Source organism: Lontra canadensis, unplaced genomic scaffold, assembly GCF_010015895.1.
Source record: "Lontra canadensis isolate GAN:19392208 unplaced genomic scaffold, GSC_riverotter_1.0 scaffold44, whole genome shotgun sequence".
NCBI classification, from domain to species: Eukaryota; Metazoa; Chordata; class Mammalia; order Carnivora; family Mustelidae; genus Lontra; species Lontra canadensis.
Genome location: NW_022631038.1, coordinates 2,419,804 through 2,444,491, shown reverse-complemented (window position 1 = coordinate 2,444,491; position 24,688 = coordinate 2,419,804). Strand labels below are relative to the sequence as shown.

The 24,688-nt window shown below is 55.0% G+C and overlaps 1 protein-coding gene across 4 annotated transcripts in view; it reads left to right on the top strand.

The window, feature by feature from the left end:
- The window catches only part of ZNF236 (zinc finger protein 236), a 103,290-nt gene extending 81,023 nt beyond the window's left edge, over positions 1–22,267 (top strand). For all 4 annotated transcript variants that reach the window (XM_032872208.1, XM_032872205.1, XM_032872207.1 and 1 more), the window contains 6 exons: positions 7,479–7,666; positions 14,879–15,010; positions 16,934–17,131; positions 18,162–18,291; positions 20,463–20,639; positions 21,634–22,267. In XM_032872208.1, coding sequence (XP_032728099.1) covers positions 7,479–7,666; positions 14,879–15,010; positions 16,934–17,131; positions 18,162–18,291; positions 20,463–20,639; positions 21,634–21,758 — 950 coding nt within the window. In that variant the 3' untranslated portion in view covers positions 21,759–22,267. The remainder of the gene's footprint in view (positions 1–7,478; positions 7,667–14,878; positions 15,011–16,933; positions 17,132–18,161; positions 18,292–20,462; positions 20,640–21,633) is intronic.
- The last annotated feature ends 2,421 nt before the right edge of the window (positions 22,268–24,688 follow it).

Genomic DNA, 24,688 nt, shown 5'->3' with positions numbered 1-24,688 from the left:
TCGCTCAACCACCAGCGAGTGTTGTCTGTGTGCTCTGGCCGTGTGACCCTTAGCTGTTTGGTGACGCTAGCAACAATCTGTGTGACCTTCTACGTGCCAGGCACTATTCTAGTGTTGTACAAATATTAAGGCACTTAATACTAATTTCTTTAAGCCTTCTAGTAATCTTTTATGAGGTTGTCACTAAAGATAAGGACCACATTTTGCTAAGAGGCAGAGCACTGTCCCTGGAGAAGAGGGGGTGATGGCGGATGTGGGAGCATTTTACCTTAAAACACGGGGAGTGATGGTGGGTGGAACGCCGGACCGACCTGGCCAGGGGAGCAGGCCCGGCCGACAGACTCAGACTCGATCTCTTCAGGGAGATTTCTGCGAAACGTATGACCGCGATAGAAACTGAAGTTACTCAGAAAGAAACCAAAAGCTTTCTTTTTTAGGGAGTGTCTTTATTTCTTTTGCTGTATATGACAAACGCGAACCTGTTCTTGGGTGGAGTTTGGTTTTGTGGCACGGAGGGATTCTGGACGCCGTCAGGCGGCAGACATTAACTTCCGGGTTTGTGTAGTTTGGTCACCTTCCTGCTCTCATTGTATATATCTGAGTTTTAATAGTTTCTTTCTTTTTTTTTTTTTAAGGAAGCTATTTTGAGCAAACTGATGTTTCTCGTGTGCTCTCGGTGTGTGGGCACCACGCTCCTCCCGCGCAGAAGGCCCGGAGCGCAGGCTTCTCGCCGACAGCTCACACCGTGTGCTGCGGCTTCTGGGCTGTGTGGCTCTTTCTCCCGCGCTTTCCGGCTACTGAGCGTGTAGTTCTCTTATTGCTTATTAGTATTTCCAAAACAGTAAGGAGATGAATTTAACTAATTTAAAGAAAAAAATTGCTGTGAAGCCTTCCCCTGGGGGAGATCTTTAAATCAGTTGATGACCTGGGCTTCGCCCAGACCTTGGGCTTGAGACTTCTTGTCCTCCATCCTCGTTATTGAGCTCGTGGGAACAGGCGAGTCACACGTCAGCGCCTCCGCGGGGAAACGTGGAGCGTGTGGTCACCCGTCGAGAGTGTCTAGGTAGGATTTTTAGTGACTTTGTAAGAGGTTCTCTTCTCCGCTGGCGTGCGCAATCACACGGGCTTGTCCGTGCCACGAGGGGTTCCACTTCAGCCGAGCCCTGTGGCTTTGAGCAGTTCACAGGTCATACGAGAAAGAAGTTGAACCTCGGGTAAATGGCAGGACGAGGGCTCAGGCTCCTCTGTCTGTCCCAAAGCCCTCTTCTCTGGCGTCTCAGGCGGTTTCCCGCAGAGAATCAGAAAAGCGATACCCGCGTGCTCTGCCCCCGCGGCCAGGCCTCCGGGAGACGCTCCGCTGCCGGTCAGTCGTGTGTCCTCCGGCTCGCCCAGGCCCAGCACGCCCGGCTTCTCTTTGCTTCCGTTTCTGCACGGCGGGTTGAGGACGCCGCGGACGGCACAGCCGAGTGCAGCGCCCCTCGTCCTCTGGTGCGTTTCCCTCCCGTCTTGCAGAGTCGTCTCGCTTATGCCTAACTTGACGGCAGATTTTTTTTTAAAGTAACTTGTTTGCGTCCGTCTTCCCAGAGCACCGCGTGTGGGTTTCACAGACACGTCAGCGGGCCTTCCGGCTCTCCTGGGCGCGCGCCGTAGGCTGGTCCCAGCGCGTGAGCACTCGGGCTGCGGGAGCCCCGAGAGAGAGCCGTGGTGCAGGGAACCCTCACCCAGGAGCCGCTGCATTGCCGCCTCCCCTAGCCCCTGCGGTGGGAGGTCAGGGGGCTTCTGGTATCGTTGCATGACATCCCTTCGATCCACGTCACCACACGTTTGCCACGCCGGCTCTGTCTCCCGTGTGTGGACGTATTTTCCGCTCAGTGTAAGTTCTGGTCAGCAAAGTAAGTAATTTGAAGTTCCCGAGTCCCGCGTTAACTTAGAAGTCTCAGGGGGCACCTCGGAGAGCGTTACAGCTTAGGGGGCGGGCACAGACCCTGTCGTTTCAGGGAACGGGGTCACGGTCTCCTCCGTAAATATTACCGTGAATGCAACAGCCCGCGTTCTGCCAGGATGTTCCTGTATGTTTCACCCGCTTGCCAGGACGTGGGTTAACGAATTCCTCCGCGATATCTCAGTATTGATTCCATGCGGGTCGCGTCTTCCTCGGCACAGCGCTGGCGGAAGCAGTGAAGGAGCACAGGGCTGTGCGCTCGGCGGCCGGCGGCCCGTCTGCAGGGGCCTCCCCAGCCCGAGGCAGCGGCCAGCCACGCGCACAGGGCGCCACACCGAGCCGCTCAGGTGGGCAGCCGGGCGGCAGCACTGGGGACGGGCCCCGGCCGCTCTCACGACTGCTGTGTCGCCGCATTCCGCCGCTGGGGACGCGCACTCATCTCTCTGTCCGGGACACAGATTTCTCTAGAGCTGTCCACTAGCGAGTCCTGCTGACGAGGGGACGAGGCACCGTGTGGTGAGGCGCGAGGGCGTTTGGGGGCCCCCGTGTCCATGCTGCCTCCCGCCCCCTGCGTGGGGACCTGCGAGCTCGTGGCTCTGTGCCCCGCGGCAAGAATCGCCTGGCGCCAGCCCCCAGGACGAGTTCAGAAGGCAGCTTTCTAAGGTTTTGAAGTTAGACTTTGACAAATAAAAGCAAAAGAGCTCCGGAATAGTAAGTTACAGATTCACAGGGACTCATCAGTGGTTACGATGACAGGCCTGTCTCTTTGTCTTTATCTTGTAGAGATTTTATTCATTTCTTAGCCCTCTTATCTTCCAGCTCTGTCATTTTTTGAAAAAAATTTCATTTTTAGATATAGTTGTAGCTACAGGAAAGCCTTTTTATCCCATGATTATTTGAAATGCTTTCTTAAGCCATAATTCGTTTCTTCAGCAAAAGACTTCAGGTGTGTTATGTGGTAAGAATTGTACTCAATCTGCGAGTGTGACGCTGAGCAGGACAGACACGGTCCCTTTGCATTTTGGACCCTAGAAACTGACGGAGCAGAGACCTTACTGAAGAATGTGTGAAGCGTGGTGAAATGTGGCCGTAACGACAGATAGAGGACAGCAGGTCGTAGGTCACAGGGCACCGACCTGGTGGGGACGGCTTCTGTGAGAGTGGGAGCGTCTGTCCCAAGTGGCGGTGCCGTGCCGGCCAGAGGCCGTGAGCTGAGGCGGGCTGGCATGTCCAAGGAGGGCACGGGCAGCCTGGCATGTGGAGGAGCTTCCTGTCCACTCCTCTCGTCTGCCGATGTGTGCGCGGGCGCCTGTGTGGTTAAGGACTTCGTCAGAATCCTGTGTTGGCAGAGCCCGGCCTGGATTTCTGGCCCGTGATGTTTCCGTTGCGTCTGTGGTCTCTGCGATTCGCGGCCAGCGTGGGTGGTGGTCGTGGGCTCCGTCCGGCTGTCCCGGCCCACTTCCCTGGAGAGCATACCGGCCGGCAGTGCCGGAATCCCGCGTCTTCTGGAAGCTCATCTTGACCTCTTTAAGGAGCCCTTGGCAAATGAATGGGAAGACAGTGGAGTTTCAGGTGTTTTAGCTTAAATGGAGCGGTTTTCTTCTGTTACTTTGGTGGTCCTGCATGTTTGCTGGTGCAGCAGCCAACGTCGCTCAGAGCGGGAGGTGTTCTGATCAGGGTGCAGAGCGCGCGTGCTCCGAGGGCTCTGCCGTCGTCTGGGCAGCTGGACGTGGGGTGTGGGACCTCGTGTGTCGCCGCCACATGTAGCGATGGAGTCTCCCGTCATAGTTGGGGGTGGGGTCTCTCCGCACAGTGGGAGCTCCAAGCAGCAGCCCTAAGGCCACTGTGGACCACACGCTGACATTTCTGTAAACACCACAAACATCCCCTTTTCTCCTGATCGAATTGTCTCTTCTTCAGACCCGCTGTCTCCGAGCCAGTGGAAGACACTTCTTTCCTTTGGCTTGATTTGCTGCTTTATTTAAAATATTTTTCCAAGGAATTTAGTGAAATAAAAGTTGAGCTCGTAATTTAAAATGTTTAATGATGTGATAAGGGCTGTTATAAATGGAGGGTTAATTTTCTATGATGCGGGTCCATTGTATTCTGTCCCCAAATACCTTTGGCGTCTCTGAGTAAACCTGGCTCTGGGGACAGAGTCTTCAGACGTCGAACTCTGGCTCCGTGATGGTGGGAGGGTGTTTTAGAGGCTCGCGCGTTCCACAGGTACTGGTTTCAATACCAGAGCTGACCCCGTGGGTGGAACGTTGCTCAGGAGATTGCAGCTTAGCAGGGAGGTGTATCCCTGAGCGTCAGAGTCCCTCCCAGGCCGGGCTGCAAGCCGCAGCATGTGGGAATTGAAACTGAAACGATTTTGCGATTAGACATGTGTCTTTTTTTTTTTTTTTAAGATTTTTTATTTATTTATCTGACAGAGATCACAAGCAGGCAGAGAGACAGGCAGAGAGAGGAGGAAGCAGGCTCCCGGCTGAGCAGAGAGCCCGATGCGGGACTCGATCCCAGGACCCTGGAGTCATGACCCTCAGACTTTAAAGGCAGAGGCTTAACCCACTGAGCCACCCAGGCGCCCCAGACATGCGTCTTCTAGGAGAGACAGTTGAGCAGTAACTCTCCGCGCGGGAAAGTTAGATCAGAGCCAAGCGAAGGTCCCCATGGCTGGTGTCATCAGGAGTTCTTTCCGGGCACGAGATGTGGTTGAGGCTTTCTGCTTCTGGGACAGGTCTGGCCCTCCACATCCGTGACAGGATGGGACACACATGGTTTTCCTAGGACGTGGTCACACTCGGTGTGAGTGCCCTTCCAGAGGCAGAAGGTATTACCAACAGAGGCTAGAAGCTTTTTAAGGAATTTATCTCAAGTGGGTATTATCTTTCTGTTCTTACTTTTGTCCACTATTAATACAGTTTTGATGAATAAGTTGAGTTATGCTGTCAGTGAAGAAAAGCCTCAATTCCTTTTTTCCTTCCTTTGTAAGTTTATTTTAGCCTTTGTTTCTTCTAGATTTAAGTATGATCAGTTACTTACTTCCCAGCAGCTCAGAAGTCTTAACATTTCCCATTTGTGGGTACACTTTATAATTAAGGAGGACATTCTCCCACTTTCACCTTGGGGATGCATGGCCAGACAGGTGTCTCCTGTCCCCGCAGCCCCTCCACAGCCAACACACACGCCTTTCTTACCATGTTTTTATCTCAAGAAGAAACTGATCTCACATCCTTTAAACTACTTATGAAACTTTCCAAAATTATCACTAAGATTTCCTCAGAAGCTACAAAAACGTGTCCCAACAAAGATTTAAGACGGTGTTGGGTTTGATGACCGTGAGGGATTTACTGATCCTCTAGAGATGACTTTGAGGGAGAACCATGAACTGAAGGGAGACTTCGATTTCTTTGATGTGCCCTGGAGGCCTCGTGCTTTCAGAGCGGCTGGATGAGGCCTGAAGGTAAGAGTCTGCAGTCTGTGCCCTTGTTCACACCAGTTTCCAGGCCGAGAGGATTTAGGTAGAATGAAAACTGGTTTGTAGAACTTTCAATAAATCTTTTTCTATATAATTAAGAGCTATATATTGAAGAAATGTAATTATAGCTTTGAGTTAGTTACTCCATTGCGTGCTTAAGAAAAGTTTATTTTTTCCTGCTCATATCATCTGTTTTTGGACCATTTGGGAATGGAAGTTCTGCTTGAACTTCTTGGTGGAAAATGTCTTGATTGCAGAACCGAGCTGAACACTCACTCACACAGTGTCGGCGTAGAGCTGCGAAACCCAGCACTGGCTGAGGCTCGTGTCCCCACGGACCTCTGTGTCGGGTCTCACTTTTGCTCAGCGACACGCAGGCTTCTGTCTTCTCTTTGGGTTTCCTGTGCTGCACAGTCCTGGTCACACACCGCCCGCCCGCCGCCTTGCGTTGACGACCATCAGGGTCCGAGGCTGCTGCTGGTTGCGGAGAGCAGACTTTCCTCTATTTCGGGGCTCGGGTGAGGTGCGACGTCCCGGCCATGTGAGTCACCGCGAGCCCTGTTAGCATTTGGTTTTGCTCTTTGTGGCGACTCTGCTGGTGAGCCTTTCACCACGCGCTTCCCTCGACCGGGCGCTTGGACGGCCCAACCCCAGGCTTCGCCCTAGTGATCATGAGTGAACCCCAGTTCACGTCGCCGGCCACCACCGTGTTCTCGGGTCTGCTTTTCACTTTCCGTCTGGTGGTGTCACAGCCGCAGGCTAGTGCCGGACCGCAGGGAGAGCCTGCGGCGGAGCCGGCGCTGGTAGCCACGGAGCTTAGAACACGCACCTCCACAAATCCACACTCCGGCCCAGGTGTGTCCCCGCGGTCCGCGCTGCGCAGGTGCTCAGCGGGGGGGTCTGACGAGCCGGTGTCCAGAGCCCTGAGGGCCGCTACAGGGCAGAGACTCAGCCTCCTAATGGTTGTACCACTTTGGAAGGTTCCAGGTCTGTGAGGCACAGTGTGGGACCCCCAGAGTGTGGATCTGTGGAGGCCTCGTGTTTGCAGGACTCCAGTTACGAGTAAGTAACCTGGCTCCCCGCGGGCCCCTGACCACTCGGGACCGGCGCGACCCGCGGCCCGGCAGAGGAGCGCAGGCGTCTCTTCTGTTCTGTTTGTGAACCCGATTAGGAGACAGTATTTCCACCTTTTCTTAGTCACTGCCTCGGTGTCTGCGGCCCCCGGCCCAGGGGCTGGTGCGGTGGAAGCCGAAGGTCACAGGTGGTAGGTGAGGGCAGGGCGGCTGGTGAGAAGTGTGCGCCTGTGTGCGTGTGTACATGCATGTGCACGTGTGTCACGCTGACAAGTGAGAGCTCCAGAACTCGTTTTCCGTTGGTGCCCGCCAAGGCCCTCGAGAGCCGCGTGCTCAGCCTGTCTCCTCGGCCAGCCGAGTGCAGGAGTCTCTGTTCTCTACAAGAAAAGGCCTTCCTTTGCCTGAGTCTGTCCCGGATATCTTCCTTTCTCTTATCATTGGCTACAAGGGGAAAATTTAAAAATCTTGTTGTCTTTTCCAACGGAAAGTAAGACGTCGTGCAGGGCGAATTGTCATTTAAAGGGGTACACGCGGCGTGTCTCAGCCCAAGCCGACATGTGGGAGGGTGAAGGGGGCTCCGCGGGGTGGTCACGCCGAAGCCGTGCTGCCGATCGATGCTTGCTGGGTCCCCTGTGGTCCTCTCTTCAGGCTCCTCCCTGGGCCGAGGCGGGGACAGTGTCCCGGAAATCCTTGGCCGTTTCCTTCTGCCTTAGCAGCAGGGACTCGGACTGTAGGGTCATATTTTTGCTCTTTTCTGTGTTTTCCTTGATGTTATACTTAAGCAGAGTGTATTTATGCATAAAGATGTTTAGAAACTGGAGAAGTCTGGCCATAAAATTGCAGTGAGAGATTCTCGGACTGTCTCAGTGTCATTTCAGAAGCTTAGGTCATGTACCTGCTGCTTCTGACAGATGAGTTCCTCACTCCCGTGGCGGTCGACTTGGCCAGCTGCGCCACTGACATGCTCGCTCCTCTTTCATAGAGCTGAACACCACCCCTGGGAGCCTTCCTTCGACAACACCCATGTCTCCATCGGCCATGTCTGCTCAGAACCTGGTCATGGCGTCGTCAGGAGTGGGAGGAGATGCCAGTGTTACGCTGACCCTGGCCGACACTCAGGGCCTGCTCTCTGGAGGGCTGGACACGGTCACGCTCAACATCGCTTCTCAGGTAGGGGCTGCCCTTCCCTTTGTGGGGGACCATGGCATCCTTTAGTTTCTTCTTTCCTAACTGTGCATGCTGAACGTTGTTTCCCGAATTGTTTTTTTTTTTTTTTTCTGATTAAAATACAATGAATGTGTTAGATGCAGAAAGGAGAGAACAGGAAGGCTCAGATAAAACAGAAGAGACTATTTTTAAAATCCCCCTGCCCAGATGGAACCACGACTGACCTTTTCATGTCTTTCTATCCTTGTGAACCTTTACATGCAGACACATGACACACGTGTGAACATTTCTCTGGGAGTGAGCTTGTTTGTGTCAGGTGCTGTGGACTTCCCTCTTACACAGTGACTGCCTTCCCCATCAGTGATACTTTAATTCTTTTTACTTTTAAAGATTTGTATTAATTTTTTTAGAGAGAGCAAACAAGAACGGGGTGGTGGGGGGAGAAGCAGAGGGAGAGGGGCGTGTGGGTCCCTACCCGTGACCCCACGACCATGACCTGAGGTGAAGTCAAGAGCCGGATGCGTCACCGCCCGAGCCCCCCGGTGCCCCCACCTCCGTGGTCAGCAGTGGCTGTGTTTTCTAGTGGCGGTGCCGCACTGAGTTTTATGAGTTTGTGGAGGGCCGTTTTGAGTGCTCGGGGTTTTGCTAAGTAATGTAGGAATTCCCACACTCGCGGTGACTTACGGTCTCAGGCCACTGCGTGCCACGTGCGGGTTCGAAGGCTGCGCATGTTGGATACTGCGCTGAGCTGAGACACCGGACGCCTTTCAGAGTCTGATTAAAGAACCGTGATAGATTATAAGGAAGATGGATTACAGGACCCTGCCGCTCGTCCCCTTTTTATGCGCCTGTCCCTCTGTAAGCACGGCGGGATGTGCCGGGGTCGGGGCGGGGTTTGCTTGTGTGCACTTGGGCTTGCCGCACCCGACGAGGACTGACGAATGTGCGGTCCTGGGTGGGAGAGCTCGGCCCGTCACAGCCAGCCGCATGGGACTGTTTGGACTCTGGGTTTGGTTCTGCCGCTTGTGAGACAGGGATGTTTGCCCGCCCAGCCATGCGGAGGCCAGTTCCCGGGGTTTGTACCACTGCTCAGCTGTCCTGTGCCATTGCTGGAAGCCCCCCAGGGCCCCTGGCGGGAGTCAGATCCTGTGGGAGCACGTGCCGGGCTGCAGGGGTGCTGGAGGCCGGGGCCTGCTGCGGTGTCCTCCCCTGCATCTCTTCTGCCGCTGAAGGAAGGATCTCACTGAGTTCTTCACACAGTTTCCCATTTTCTTTCCGTCCTGCATTACTCAACACCTGCTTGTCAGGTCGTCATCACCCTTCTAGGTTATGAAAATTAGTATTACCTTTGGAAATGACAGTTGGAACCGTAGAGGCCATCCTGATGTCAGTGGTGTATTTTCCTTCTGGACGCAGGAGGCAGGGAGCCTGATTGGGGTTTGGTGGGTGCTATGTCCTTACGTCCCACCTGGGACTCTCGTGGTGACGACTGTAGACATAAGCTTATAGCCCAGCCCTGGGGCCACCTCGCTGCTGAGCAGCACGGGCAGGGTGCAGTCATCTGTGGGGTGTGGCTGCTGTCCTGTGGCCCGTGTCCGTCCGCTCTCAGACTCTGGTGGCTTCTCACTGGACTTTGTAACTATAGTAAAGAAGAAGTCATAACATAAAAATTCTTTAAGATACAAATTTTAGTGAAATTTAAAGCCTTTGAATAACTTTTGCAGGGGTGTGGGGGGGGTAAGGTTTGATCAGAAAAAGCCAGAGATGCATTTATTTCTACGATTATGGGTTTGTTTTCTGTTTGTTAAATCGTATCACTTTGAGGATTAATGATCGTTGCGGTGGCAGTGAAGGCTCAAGCAGGAGTTCTCGGTATTTGCCAGGTTCCATTTTTAAAGTCAGTAGGTGTTAGCTAGGGGTGTCTGTCCTCAGCACAGGGTAGCTGCTGGGCCCCCGGTCCTGCCCCCGCTCTGGCTCTTGGACGCCCCCCAAGCAGGTGCAGGACTGGGGCCGAGGAGGACGCTGCTGCCCTGAGGGGGTTCTCGGAGGGCGTCGGAACCAAGTGTTGCCGTGACAGGGTCCGCGCTGTGAGGAAGGGCCGTGTGTAGGGTGGACGCAGTGGCAGGCACGGCTTCTGGTCCCGCTGTGGCTCCATCAGCCGGCCCCCTGGTGATTCTGCTAGCAGGTTTCCCAAAGGGACGTGTGCATGTGCTGCTCTTGTGGTGAAAATCCTTCCATGGTCCCTGCTGCCTTCAGCACCAAGTCCACGTTTCTTCACGTGGCCAGAAAGAGTCTCTGCTCTCTGCTCACCGCCCCCCTCCTTCCTCCAGGGTCATAGCCAGCACAGAAAGCAGACCCCTTCCCCCGATCTGTGGGCCAGGGCCGTGGCAGGCCACGGCAGACCACGCCACACCATGGCAGGGAGTCCTCTGCGTCTGTGGTCCTCTCTGTCTTCGTCCCCAGCGCGGACGTCCCGGCTGGCTGGGCTTGAGAGCCGCGGAAGGGGCGGCGCTGAGGTCGGCCCAGTCAGACGGCAGCTTCCTCCTGTGCGCCTGTGGCTTACCTCACTTACCTGTCGTCTCTGGCTGACTTTTCCAAAATTACCAAGTCAAAAATTTAAACCCAAATTGATTCATTAGCATACTTGGTATAACAGTAGTATTAAAATCACCACTAGGAATCCTGTAGTTTTATTGGAATCTTTTCTGTTAGCTGCCAGACTTTAGTGGGGCTCACAATGACCTAATACTCTGAAAATTTGGAAAAGCCAGATCAAACCTGTCTCCGCTTTATGAGTGCGATTTTCCTAAATACAGTGAATTATTACACAAATAAATTATTACACAAATAAATACACATCTTATTGTCGAAAGGTTAATGGACATATATGGAAATGTTTCTATGTATGTAAATTATAAGAATTGTTTATGACCATAAAAATTTGATCTCAAGTCAAAGGCGCTTGTGAGAAATTAACCATTCTATAAATAATTGTTCAGTGCAGGCGAGAGTCAGTCACTAAGATGCCCAAATACCGAAGGGTTTAATAATTAATCCCTTCATGCGGTTCACAACATGTGCCCCCTGCACTCCGTGAGGAGGTGACATGAGAGCAGCCAGAGGGGGCCACGGGCAGAGGCAGCCGGCGAGCCCCCACGTCCGCACGGAAACTCACTCCGCGCTCGGACAGCCAGAGCTTCCCGGAAGCCCCTGAAGGGACCCAGGAGTGTGAGCCTGTGGATTATAAATGTTAAAAAGACGTGAAAATAACATACATTGATTGTGTACCATTTTTCCTTTTTTCTTTTTTAAGATTTTATTTATTTGTTGGAGAGAGAGAGCAAGAGTGCACTGAGCAGGGAGGAGAGGGAGAAGCAAATTCCGTTCGAGCAGGGAGCCCAGCGTGGGGCTCGATCCCAGGACTTGGGGACCGTGACCCGAGCCACAGGCCGATGCTTCACTGACGGAGCCGCAGGCCCCTGTCGTGTACCCTCTTCTGTGTTTTTGTTTCCTTACAAAGTCCGCAGGAGAAGGTGGCGTAAGAGCACAAAGGGGTGTGGTCTCGGTGGTCACTCCCGTGGCCGTGTCAGTGGCACACCCAAGGGGCGTGGTCGGGTCTGTGTCCGCACAGTGTATGGAGGGAAAACATTTCTGTGTGTCCGCAAGTCGTCGTCTTTCAAGCTTGCAAAGAGCCCAACTAGAGCAGAGTATTATGTGGGGTAAGTGATCCTTCGGATGCGCTATTTTACTTAGAAATATAACCTGCTGAAGTGGAAGATGAAATTCCGTGATGGACGGGCGCCTGCGTCGAACAGGAACTTTGTACTTGCTTTACTAGGGGAGTTACTGAAAGACAAATGGGTGAGTCATAAGGATTTCTTCTTCAACTATGAACTTAACATGAGTTTTTCTTCCCAAATTTTGAACTGTTGGTGGTAGGTGTGGGGATCAGGCCACTAAATCTGACAGTTTCATAAGGAAATGCATGCATTCCCTTAAAAATCTATTCAAGGGGGCCCTGGGTGGCCCCGTCGGTCAAGCGTCTGCCTTTAGTGCAGGTCGTGATGCCGGGGTCCGGGCATTGAGCCCATGTCAGGCTCCCTGCTCAGCGGGAAGCCTGCATCTCCCTCTGCTGCTCTCCCTGCTTGTGCTCTGTCACACTCTATCAAATAAAGAAGTAAAATCTTTTTTTTTTAAAGTATTATTTATTTATTTATTTGACAGAGATCACGAGTAGACAGAGAGGGAGAGGGAAGCAGGCTCCCCGCTGAGCAGAGAGCCCGATGCGGGGCTCCATCCCAGGACCCTGGGATCGTGACCTGAGCCGAAGGCAGAGGCTTTAACCCACGGAGCCACCCAGGCGCCCCCAAATAAATAAGTAAAATCTTAAAACAAAACCAAAAATAAGTATTCAAGAAAGCAAAGCGATTTTTCAGTTCTTGTTCTGAAAACAAGTAAGTGCATGGTTCCCGCCGGAAGTGCGTCCTGTGTTACGCGAATTCTCGTAGGTTTGGTGGGTTTTCTGTCTGTCTTTTACTGTACACGCAGTAACATCATTATCTGGCGTACGAGCACCCAGATGACGGGCCTTGTAGAAAGCATTTGAACCCCGTTTAGACACGAAGCGTGCCGGGAAGTCCGCATGTGACTTGGGCCGCAGGGAAGCTGGCAGGGGCCCTGCACAAGCAGTCGTGGGCTCCAGGGACTGGAGGGCCCGGCTGGGCTCCAAAGGCTTCCCGCTTCCTTCCTGTCCGCACCGCGGGTGCGCCTGGACCCTCTCGCTGAGCGCCGTGTCGCTGCAGTTGTGGCGCAGCTGTGCGGGGCGTGGGGTGATGGCAGCTGAGCGCGCCCCTGGCCAGATGATACAACAGGGAGACGCTGGCTGAGGCTGCCTTCCAGGGACGGGGCAGGGAGGCAGGTCGGCTGTCACACCGACTGTCGCCTGTGAGGGCGGCAAGCCTGGGTGAGGTTCGAGCGGCTTTTCCCAAACTTGGTTGCGCCTCAGGATCTCCGGGCTCACGCTGCGAGGGTGAGTCCGCAGCTGCGGGTGCGCCTGGGGTCTGCTCGTGACGGGCCCGGGTCCTGCTGCCCTCCGCCACGTGCACTTGGGGGTGAGAAGTCCTGTAACTTCCACCCCCGTGTGAACCAAAATACAGCCGAGCAGTAGATGCTCTGCCGGTGAGCCCCGAGGCCGAAGAAGGAGGGCTCGGAGAGCGGTCACTTCAGCAGATCCAAGTCCCCCCTTCCTTGGCTGCGGCGGACTGTTGAGCACGTACTTTACTAGACACCGAATTTAGATCAGGCGTGTGCACCAAGAGTACTTAGTATTAGCAATTCAAACACCAGTAATAAGCTAGTAAGGTACATTGTATGAAGAGTTTTTTTAAATTAAACTTTTTATTTTGAGTTGCGTGTTCGTTCATAGTCCGTTTTCAGAAACGATGCAGACAGATCTCATGTACCCCTTGACCCAGCTTCCCCAGGTCGTGGCGTCGTGCAGAGCTGTAGGTCGGATATCACAGCCAGGTATGGTCGTCGTCCCAGTCAAGACCCAGAACCTTCCGTCCCACACGCTGCCCCTTCCCCCGGCGTGGCTAGTCTAGTTCTCACTTCTGGAAGGTCGCCGTTTCCCCTCGATGGATCTGTGTAAGTGCAGCGCCTCGAAGGCCTTAGCTGTCCTCCTCAGAAGAGATGACTTTATTGAGCCAACAGTGGTTCTTGCGTGTATCAGAGTTTCTGGCTAGCAGTAGGGTTTGTCTTGCTTTGTAGAGTTAGGAAATGTGAATTTATTAATTTCGACTGACACCATCTTCCAAAGTTGGGTGTTCTGGTAAGAGCGCTGGCAGAGCCGGCGGCGGGTGAGGGCAGGAGTCGGAAGCGACGGGTACGGGAAGGCGGTGGTGCTCGGCTGACCTCCCACGTAAGGGGGATGGCGAACGTGAAGCTTTAGTGGTACGGGTAGGAACTTGCCAAAATGCGCCACATTCGTGTAAAAGACTTAGATAAAGGGAGATACCCAAAATGTCATTTCACTTTTCCTAAACGTGCGTGTGGAAACCAGAGAATCCAAATCAATTTAAAAAGCTCTTTTTCTCTAGAATCCATGATGCTCTCCTTGTAAATTTTTCCTCTGCTCCATGCTCTACCCTTGGCTCTGTGTCCCCATGTGCCAGAGGAAGGGTCTTTCCCAGGAGAAGTGGCCCTGACCATCCTTCAATGCCTTCTTAGTCCGTTTCTAACTGTCCGCGCCTGTTCCAGCCTTCTCTGCCCCATGGGACCCGGGCTTGCCCCAGAGACGTGAGGACACCCCTCCCCTGTGGCCGAGTGCCCTTCCTGACTCCGTGCCCCTCCGTCTGCCCATTCACACTGGCCCTCAGACCCTTGTGTTCCACGTGCGTGTCCGAGAGTCACTCTGATTTCGTAGGTGAACAAATTTGTGTGGCTTTCCATTTGAAGCCTGGGGTAGGGCCAGACGCCCCTCTGTGCATGCCCCGTCCTACCCCGTCCCTTCATTCTTTCTGTCCCAGGGCCACAGTCAGACTGGAGTTGGACTAGGACTCAAAGGCAAAGTTGTCCCTTTGTAAACAAGTAAGCGTTCTCCGCGTTGCAGCTTTATGGAGACACGCCGCATGTACCATAGCGCTCGCCCGTGTATTTAAAGTGTGGAACTTAATGGTCTTCAGTGTACTTACAGAGTTGAGCACCCCGACCACATCTAGTTTTGGAACATCTTATCACCCCAAAAAGAAACGTGGCACCGTTAGCGGCTAGCAGCCACTCCCCGTGCCCCCGACGACCAGCAGTCACCGCTGTGTCTGTAGACGCACCTGCTCTGAGCGCCTCACCTCGTGGAAGCCCAGCGCAGAGGGGCCTGCCTGGGCCGTGCACTCCCGTCCTTCTTCGGGCTGAATCGTTTTCCACTGTACAGATGCGCCTCGTTTGGGCCATCTGCCCCCCGGCTGCTGGCTGTCGGCCGGGTTCCCTTTCTGCGGCTGCTGTGGGCATTTGTGCGCGAGCACTCCGGGCCGCGCAGGTTTCATTTCTCTGGCGCACACGTGTGGGCGTGGGGTGCTGCGTCCCGTGGGACAGTGCCGTGGTGCGCTCTTCTGGGGACGTGTCCCCGTGTGGTCCCCAGGAGCTGCACCATCAGGCATCGTGTATGTTACCCCTGGGTTTGATAACGTCACGACTTCTAAACTAGTCCGTCCTTGCCAGGGCCAGCAGTTCCCAGCCTTACTCACGGACTCCTCGCTGTCGGGCCAAGGGGGAGCGGGGTCGCCGCAGGTCATCCTCGTGAGCCACACCCCACAGCCCTCCGCCGCTGCGTGTGAGGAAATCGCCTACCAGGTACGTCACACACCAGCATTCACACTTGGTCGCGGGTTGTCGGGGACACGGATTGGGAGGGGCTGGTCCCAGAGGGCTCAGGGCTGGGGGCCGCTCCTGGGGGGGGCCTTCTCAGGCCGAATGGGGGTGATGTGCGGGGGCTGCACCGCTCAGGGCCTGGGGGACAGCCTGTGTTGAACAGTGGGGACCGACTCCTTCGTTCCTCGATGTGCAGTTGGCCGGAGCCGGGGTTTTGTGCCGCAGAATAAGGTGCAGAAACAGTCGCGCGTGAGGCTGGTTTTACATGCGTGAACTCTCCTGGGCAGTGGACCGCAGCGGCCACTCCGTTCCTTCCAGGGCTTTTCTGGTAAAACCTCTGCTGACTCTTCGGGTCTGGTTGCGTTTTTTCCCTCTACACACACGTGTGTGCACGTGGCCCATTTGTCATTTGAGTAGTTTTTCCCTTAAAATGTATATTCTGAGGGTCTAAAACATTTAGGAAATGACGGTTCTGAATACGGGACAGTCTAACGATCACTGTCTCCTTACTCTCCTCTGAGTGACGGGGAAAGCGCAGGAAGTGAATAGCCACGGGGTCTGGGCAGCGTCCCGTCCCGTGCAGCTTGAGCAGACGCGTTTCAGGACAGTCCCTGGTCTTTCAGTGCACGAGGACCCCTTTTGTGTAAAGGCTGTAGAGCCGGGCAGCCCGGGCGTTTCCCCACCCGGGGCTCATCTGGCGGACGGTGAGTTTCTGTCTGGGGGCTCGGCACCCCGTGGCAGCTCAGTGGCGCTGGAAGGGTCCACTGGCCTTGCGGCGTGTCCGCTAGCGCAGCCCTGGGGGAGGCCCGCAGGCGCGCACGGGGGTCCTTGGGGCGGCGCTGGCTCTCGGCTGCCGCTGGGTCAGCACGCGCTTGGCGGTGTGTGGCCGGGAGCCCTCGCGTCTCCTCTGCTCTGGGGCTGTTCAGACGTTCTTTGATTCGCAAGAAATAGGCTTTTTGCACTGACCTGAACACACAGTCTGTTTCCATTGTTTCTTCACTTCACACGCACGGATGCTCACGTTAGACACTCGCACACCTGACAGACGTCACGGGACGATACCTCCTTTGTGGAAGGTGATGAGGCCACATCCGCGCACTTCTGATCTCTTGTTTTACTCCCGTTTTCCTTCCGTTATTTGTTTTATTATAGCGTAGACGGGTGACCTTAGCGCACCTTGTAGACATCTTTTGTTGTTAAGTCTTCTTTAAATTTTACCCATTTCTGTGTATTAGATTTTATGAAAAAGTACTTGATAAACTAGATAAAAATATTGACAAATCCCATCAGTTTTCATTATAATTACTTACAATTTTGTTTCACTCAATTGTCATGGAAGAGTTTTTATCTACAAAACTGAACTCTCATTTATAACACCGACACTCACCTGCTCTCTTTGGTTTCAGGGTGTTGGTGACGCCCCATGAAAATGACTTGGAACCTGGCTGGTTCTGATGCCCCATTTCGGGCAGCACCGTACTGCAAGCGAGAGGACTCGCCTCCCGCTAAGCGCTACTCGCGCCGCAGGCTGCTGAGAGCTCTCGCCCGAGCGGGAGCATTTGGGGGCCATGTCCTTTGTACTTGTGTCAGCTGTCACTGCTGCCCCCCAGAGCGCGTACGGAGTGCACGCCGCGTGCTGGCATTGCTCTGAGCGCCGCGCGGTTCCCCAGTATGGTTGTCAGTGAGGACACGGCACGGGGCGGCCACCAGCACAGCCGGCCCTGGAAGGTCACACACACGGAGCGCTGCTCAGAGGGCAAGAGTGGGTGGTCTGATCCGTTTGCCACCCCTGACGGCGCGCTGAGGGCCGGGCGTCTGCCATCGGCGTGTGTCCGTTGTCCTGTCATCTGTGCATTTGCTCACTCCGGCCACCGAGTGAGTTCCGGGGTTTCTGATCCGCTGCAGGTAGCTGACGTGTCGGCCGGCCTGGCGCAGGGCGGGCAGCCAGAGAAGGAGGGCCGGGCGCACCAGTGTCTGGAGTGTGGCCGCAGCTTCGCCTCGGCCGCCGCGCTGCTGCACCACAGCCGGGAGACGCACGGCCGGGAGCGCATCCACGTGTGTCCCGTGTGCAGGAAGGCCTTCAAGCGCGCCACACACCTCAAGGTACGTGCCGCCGTCCCCACGGGTTAGAGACGCTCGGTGTGGTCCGGGTCAGTGGACGTCATGAGTCTTGCTCGCAACAAGGAAAGAGTTAACAGATTTCCCCTTTTTGGAGGAAACGGTCAGTGAGAGTTTAGTGTTAGCAGATCTGCTGGTTACGTGTTCATGCGCAGTTCCGAGTCCGGGTCTAATAGGACTTAAGCTGACACTGAGATGCCGTGTCTCACCGAGCAGAGCCGAAGATAGTAAGAAGTCTGCCAGCACCTACTGGCCGGGCTGTGGGGAAGCAGGAACTCCCCTCTTCGTGGGGGACCCACACTTGACACGTCTTTTGGCAGGGGAACGGGGAACCCCTCAGCAGCTGGCTCTGCGTCCACCCTGAGAATGGGGTCCGCGTGCCAGGAGAAGGGCTGCGTGAACTCTGGGACATGTGCACATGTGGGGGGAGGAGGAGGAAGGGCTCTGGGACTTGATGTCCAGGGCTGCACTCAGGTGGCATGCCGTGGTGTGGGGCGCGTACCCCGTCCGGCGACTGCCAGCCAGTATTCTTGTTACCAGAAGTGGCCGCATCTGACCACTGGTTAGTCCACCAGGGATCCCAGCCTTCTGCTGCACAGTGACCCCGGACATCTGCCCTCCAGACCCTCAGCTCGTCCGTGTGCCTTGTCTCTTCCTCTGCTGTGTTTTCTGGCAGCTGCCCTCGACCTCCCTCACCCACCCCGTAGCCCCATCTAGTCATGGGAAGCGCCGCACACAGTTCTCAGGCGAGGAACATCTTCCCAAATAGCAGACCATGTCCCACTCACCGTCAAGGTCATTGGCAACAAGGAAGGGCAGAGGCCCTGCGGAGCCGCACAGCCGGTACCCTGGGCTGTCAGGGGGCCCCCCCCGGCCCCCACTGCATCCCCGAGGGCACTTATCCCAGACGGGCCTCGGGTTGTCCTTGCTGCTCCGATGGGTCCCCGCGGCCGCGTCGCAGGTCTGTCGGGAGCCGCCATGATCTCAGGCTTCCCCTCCGTGTGGTCCGCGGCAGGAGCACGTGCAGACGCATCAGGCTGGCCCTTCCCTGAGCTCCCAGAAGCCGCGAGTGTTCAAGTGTGACACCTGTGAGAAGGCGTTCGCCAAGCCAAGCCAGCTGGAGCGGCACAGCCGCATCCACACAGGTAACCACGAGCCGCGGGCTTCCGGGTCGGGGCTCCGGAGGCTGGTGAGGAAATGGGACTCGGCGGAATGCGCCATTGGTGAAGCGGGGAACGCAGTGTATCACCCTTGTTTGTCGTCAGCTCTTCATGCTCACTTCTTAGTAAAAGTCCTGTGGCTTCCCTGGCGACCATGGGAAATAGAACCGCCAGGGGCTGCCGTGGCCTCTGGGGACGTCCCCCCGACCCTGGGCTCCTGCTCCTGCTGCTGCGGGGGACGCCATTGTCGCTCCTCCTCTCAGGGCTTCAGGCTGTTCTTTGCTGACTTCCTGTCGCCGCCTCCACCTGCCCCGGTCTGTTGTCCCAGAGGGAAGACCAGCCCTGACACCAGCACTGGGGCACGAGTTCCCATCTCTCGGCCTCTTGGCCCATTTCCTGACAGCTCACTTGCGTCCTCTGCCTCTGCCAGCCCATGAGGCGCCTGTGGCTCACGCGGAAACACCACCGTCCCAGGGCCCCGTCTGCTGCAGCCTGTCCTCTCAGGACTGACGGCAGGACCTGCGTTTGCACAGAGCCAGGCAGAAACCCCGGGTGTCTGGCAGACAGACCCCTCTCATTCCCCTCTGAGCTCCTCCAGGTGGGATCCCGGTGTCCTGGGAGCCGTCCCGCCCAGGGCCGCACACCTCTGACCGCGGCACCTGGCCCTGGGAAGCCTGGGGGTCCCACACTCACCGTCCGGAGTCCCGACTCTGCTCCCTGAGCGCCCTCTCTGCTGGTGCCTCTGCCCAGCCCCTGTCTCCCTTGGCTGGGTCATCTCTGATCGGCCTGCAGGTGTCAGCTTGGACACCCCTCCCCAGGAGGCCTCTGTGCCCCTCCCTGTCCCTGGCCAGCCCACAGGCCTCCTTGGATATCCAGCAGGTGCTCCCGTCAGCGTCCTTCCCCGGCGTTCCCAGTGACGTCCCTGCTGGTCCGCACAGACTGGCACCGACCAGGTGATCAGCGAAACAAATATTGAGTGAAAGATGGTGCCGTTGCCCTTCTACTGCGTCTGCGCAAAAGGACGGCTTTAGGGGACGGGGACTGCCGTTGGCCTGCTAGCATGAGCTAGGTGCTTCCGAAGGTTTGGAGAAACCTGCTGAGGGTGTGTTGCTGTGGGGCCTGCTTCTGGGGCCGGGTGCTCCTGCACCCCCCAGCACGCCCGCCGCCTTCACGCCAGCCATGGCCCTGGGCAGCCTCGGGTCCCTGCAGCTCCCTTCTGCCTCTGGCCACAGAACCCTCTTCTTTGAGGGCGCAGACCTGGCCCCCGCCACGGTACTCTCCCTGTGACTCAGTCCAGGTCACCTGACTCGAGGCATAGCCACCTCTGTGACCTCCTCATCCTTCGGGCATGTGACCCCCTCCCATGCCCAGTCCTGGGGATTAGGGCCAGAAAGCTTCGGGCCGCTTTAGGTCTCTGGCTGGCATGGGGAGTGGGGTGGGTAGCCCTCCTGTGTCTTGGCCACTGGGGGAGAGGGACAGACTTGGAGTGATGGAGGGTGACACCTGGGGACTGGAGCAGCCACGTGGGCCTTCATGCCAACACGGGGTCCAGGGAGGCCATGCAGGGAAAGGGGACAGACACCTGGCCACAAGGTAGCCATGCTGATGGGACAGAACCTTCTAAGCCTAGTGGAAGGGCTTGTGGCCCCAGGGGCTGGCATCGGGTGAGTGTGGGTGGAGTCAGGGACCACGAGGGGGTGGGACTGCGGGCCCGGGAGTGGGCGGCAGGGTGCAGGGTGGGGTGGCACAGGAGCCAGGCTTTTTCCCAGAGTCAACGAGCCTGAGTCCCTTCTACCTCTCCGTTTCTGTATTAACGTCGGAGCAGTTAGAATGACATTTAAAAAGTGCTGGGTCAGTTACACGTTACGTGAAGTGGATGTGACAGTCTCCTGCACTTCGTGTGCTGCTGCCTGGCCGCCCCCACTGTTCGGAACACTTGGTTTAACCGTTCGTGCTCTGCTTCTGTGTCCGGATGCTCCTGGGAGTCGGAGGAGCTTTTGATGACGTTTTGTCCCGTGCCGCACCGAGGGGCAGAGTTGCTAGAAGCCGTGCGCTCGTCCGAGGGGCGGGAGGGCTGGGGACCCTGGGTCCGTGCTCAGAGCGTCCCGCCCTGTGCGGTGCCCGCGGGAGATGCCGACGGCCCGTGTTTCCCGCAGGAGAGCGGCCGTTCCACTGCAGCCTGTGCGAGAAGGCCTTCAACCAGAAGAGCGCGCTGCAGGTGCACATGAAGAAGCACACGGGCGAGAGGCCCTACAAGTGTGACTACTGCGTCATGGGCTTCACACAGAAGAGCAACATGAAGCTGCACATGAAGCGGGCGCACAGCTACACGGGTGAGGTGGCGACCAGGCCCCCCGCGGATGCCCCATGGGGCTCCGAGCCTGCAGGGTGGGCAGCGGTCAGGGTGCACATGGTGGGGGGGTCTGGCAGCGCATGGCGGGGAGGTGGGGGTCCGGGTGCTTCACGGGGGGGGCGGCTTGTGTACAGTGGGGGTCCGAGTGCACGTGGCAGCGGGGTGGGGTCCGCGTGCACACAGCGGGGGATCAGCGTGCACGCGGTGGGGGGGTCTGGGCACGCTTGGCGGGGGTGGGGTCCAGGTGCAGTTAGTGGAGGTTCTGGGTGCAGACGGTGGGGGGTCCGGGTACACGTGGAGCGGGGGATGGGGTCCTCGTGCGCTTGGTGGGGTGTCCGAATGCGCGTGGGCCCTCAAAGCAGGCATGCGAGGTGGGTGTGTCCACTGGGTGCCCACTCAAACGCCGGTGCCACCCGAGGGGGTGGATCAGGCTGCGAGGCCCCGGAGCACCTCCCTGCCATTCCTCTGGGTCCCACCCGGACGAGCTGCGGTGCGGGGCTGGGGTGCGCTGGCTGCGGTGTGGTGGGCCCGGGCTGGTTCAGTGTGGAGTTGGCACGGCGCTCAGGACAGCGGGATCCGTGAGTGAGACGGGGCGGCCGGGGAGGGCTCAGACGCTGTGTGCCCCGCGGACCTCTGCTCTCACGTCTACGTCCCAGTGCGTCTTGCTTTGCTTCCTGTTTAGAGTTCGTGCCTATTGCACCGCTGTCATTTATGACTGACCGCTTGGCACGGACCTCGTGGTGACGTAGCCGTGACCGCGCGAGCTGCCTAGCAAGGGCTGTTTCTGCACGTTCAGGAACGGGAATTGCCCCCGATGTAGTTCATCTGCAGCTCGAGTGCTTTCTCCTGTGGGGCGGATCGCAAATCAGTTTAGAAATCTCGTCTCAGTCTAAGTTGTCTTTACTCCATCGTGAGTCCCTGCACGCTGCCGTGTGTCTGACAGTCTGCCTGCTGTCTGTCCGTCTGTGCCGCAGGAAACCTGCAGGAGCCCGTCGTCCAGCAGGAGCACGGTGCCGAGGAGCTGGGCCGGACCCTCCATCTGGAGGAGGTGGTCCAGGAGTCCGCGAGCGAGTGGCAGGCCCTGGCCAACGTGTTCTGACCCGGCCCACCCCCGCCACCAAAGCCGTTTCTGAAGTTAAATGTTGCGGAGAACGGAGCACTTGGAATTTCTTCTTGGAAGCTTCGGGTGTTAAGAAATGTTACCATGCTAGGTTTTTAGCTGTAAAATTATCTCAAGAATCATTGTCTTCAGAGACTGATAGGAACAACTGAGAGCAGTGTCAGCCCGTTGTTGTCGTTTGTGTACAAATCACTGAACTCAGGTACAACCCTAGGCAGTTCTACCTTCCCGTTGCGGCCAGTGCCTCCAGTTCCAAAGAGCAAACTGGGTCTCACTGTCCCGTGCCGTGGCCTCTCTGTGTTAGCGGAGACGAACGTTAACATGGAACACGCAAGATAGATTTTCCTTTGTGCTTTCTGTTGTAAGAAGCGTAGCTTATAAAGCAAACGTAAAATCGGCGCATGAGGTTCAGAGAAACGTTAGAACACGCAGGGAAGTGTTTTCCATTTTCTTTCTCTGTGTATTTTGAAATTAAGAAACAGATTCTTTTTAGTGTACCGTAAGTTACTAGCATACGGAGAGATGGCTGGCCCGTTCTCTCCGCGTTACGATTCTCGGACTATCAGCTACAAGGATGCAGCGTCGGGGCCCAGACGGCGGAGGGGGCATGAACGGGGATGAACGTGTCCTCGCGGGATGGGGCGGGGCCGCACGTGCTGCCCGAGTCCACCTTCGGGGCCGCGGGTTACGTGACTGCAGAAAGCACAAGCCATATGTCGCACGCAGGCGAGGGCAGGACCGTGTCCTCGGAGTGGAGGGAGCGTGGTCCCGTCCCCCGCGGCGCGGAGCGGCGTGTCGGTGGGTTAGAGCTGCCGCGCTCCTCTCCTCACGCGTGGGCAGGTGTGTCGTCTAATTCAGGGAACTCTCACTGTCATCAATGGTGCCACATTGAACACGTCCCAAACCAAATCCCACCCCGAGCCGGGGCAGAGTGCGCGTTGCTCCTACAGCATTCCAAAGACGGAAGGTTCTTTACTTCATGTGAATTTCTCCTTCAGAATTATTTATATGTTCTATATATAAATACACATGTACATAGACAGATATATGGGCCTCTGTGTGGCTGAACGGTATATTTTGTAAATAGCAGCGCTCGTCCTCACGGCAGAGAGAGCGCGTCAGAGTCCGACTCCCCACGAGCACGGCAGGCCCGAGCTGTGCTCATCAGAGTCATAAATGGGTACCTTGTTCACTGCAACATGAAGCTGGGCTTGTTTTGCTTTTGTTTTTCTCTTGAAAAATAATTGCCTTTATTTTGTCTCATGGCCTCCCTGGTTTCAGAAGAGAGCAGTTTTATTATAAATATGGACTTTGTATATTAAGAGAGGAGCTCATTTCAGATTCCTGAAGAAAGAGACATTTTCACTGTTATTTTTCAAAGGGCATCTTTTGATTTTGTTGTTCACTTGTTGGCGTATGTACATAAGTCATATTGATGATGATATAAAAACTTTGGTTATGTGAAAATATTTAAGTCAGAAAACTGTTAAATAATATTACTTTTTTTTTCAAACTGCTTTGTGTATTGTATATTTTTTTAAGGAAAAAAAAAGCCTTATTTGACTTATTCTTGTGATACTGGACTTACTATATATCCTGAGGTTTTCCTTGGATGTCAGTGTGTAGCTGGCTGTAGTCCGTATAGTCCGAATAATTGTAATTGTGCCAGAGTTTTAAAGATTCTGCTTTTAATGCACTTTTCTTTTATAATTTTGTATTAAAATATTTTAGAAATGTTGATTAATTTTGGTGAACAGATATCTCCAAAGTTGAAATTATTGGAATTTAAAAAACTTTGTTCTTGCTAGGTTATTTATTTTGGTTGTAGCATTAAATGTCATCTCTCAGGACAAGTCTCTAAAAGGGGTTTATTTAATTCCTAATTGTACAGAAAGCATAGTTCAGCGAACTGTATTGGCCAGCTGCCTGTTTAAGTAAGGCCTTACCAGGTGAATCTAAACCTACTTTTATTTTCGTCAAAGAAAAAAAGAAGATCTATCAATGATACCATTCTGTGAGTTTTCTCAATTATTAACTATTAGCAGGCGAACACAAGACATTAATATATTATTTTTATTTACTTCCTAATTAAAAAAGCTGCTTCTTTGCAAAACATTCCTTGAAATACAAGGTTTTGTAAAGACATAATTTCACTTGAACCTTTGGTGGAGTACAGGTTGATCTTTGTATTTTACTGGTTGATAAATGTCTTCTGACGAGATTTCTAGCCTCCTGCATAACCAGGGTTTTGAGAATAGATAACTGTATTTTTAGAAATATCTCATCATAGCATATCTGCTTTGGAATAACAATAAATAAAAAATGAAGTTAGGAAGTGTGATCAATTTTTTTTTCTTTTAAAATATTTACTATATAATAGCTTGGCACATGGATTAATTTCAAGTTCAGATAATGTTTTAACAGAGCAGGATTTCAATGGTATTTTCCCTTGCCTCCGTGAAGTCTAGACAATGAAAACTTGCAAGGTCTAGCTGAAGAGCTTCAAAGTTAAAAAGTCAGGATACGGGTCAGTGACAGGCACGCCGTCCCTGTGAGCTGCCAGCGTCATTCCTTTTCTCGGTCACCTGCGTGACTGGCCCCGGCGAGCAAGGCCTCTCCAAAGTTCACGACTGTCTTTAAGCTTGTGGTCAGCTGCCCGTGAAGCATTCCCGTGGGCGGAGGGGGAGAGCCACCTTTGCCCACACACTCAGCTTAAAACCCGGGTAGAGTTCTCGGGATGTGGCGGTAGCGGGGGACCTGCCGGGTCGAGTCCGCTGGAGGACGCAGAAGCGGTCCTGTTTTCCCAGAGCGGTGGTCGGTGCACACAAACACACCTCTTCAACAGTGTAGTGCGAGATGCCCCAACCCTGAGCTCTCCCATGGCTCCGCTGACCCTTCGGTGCGTGGCC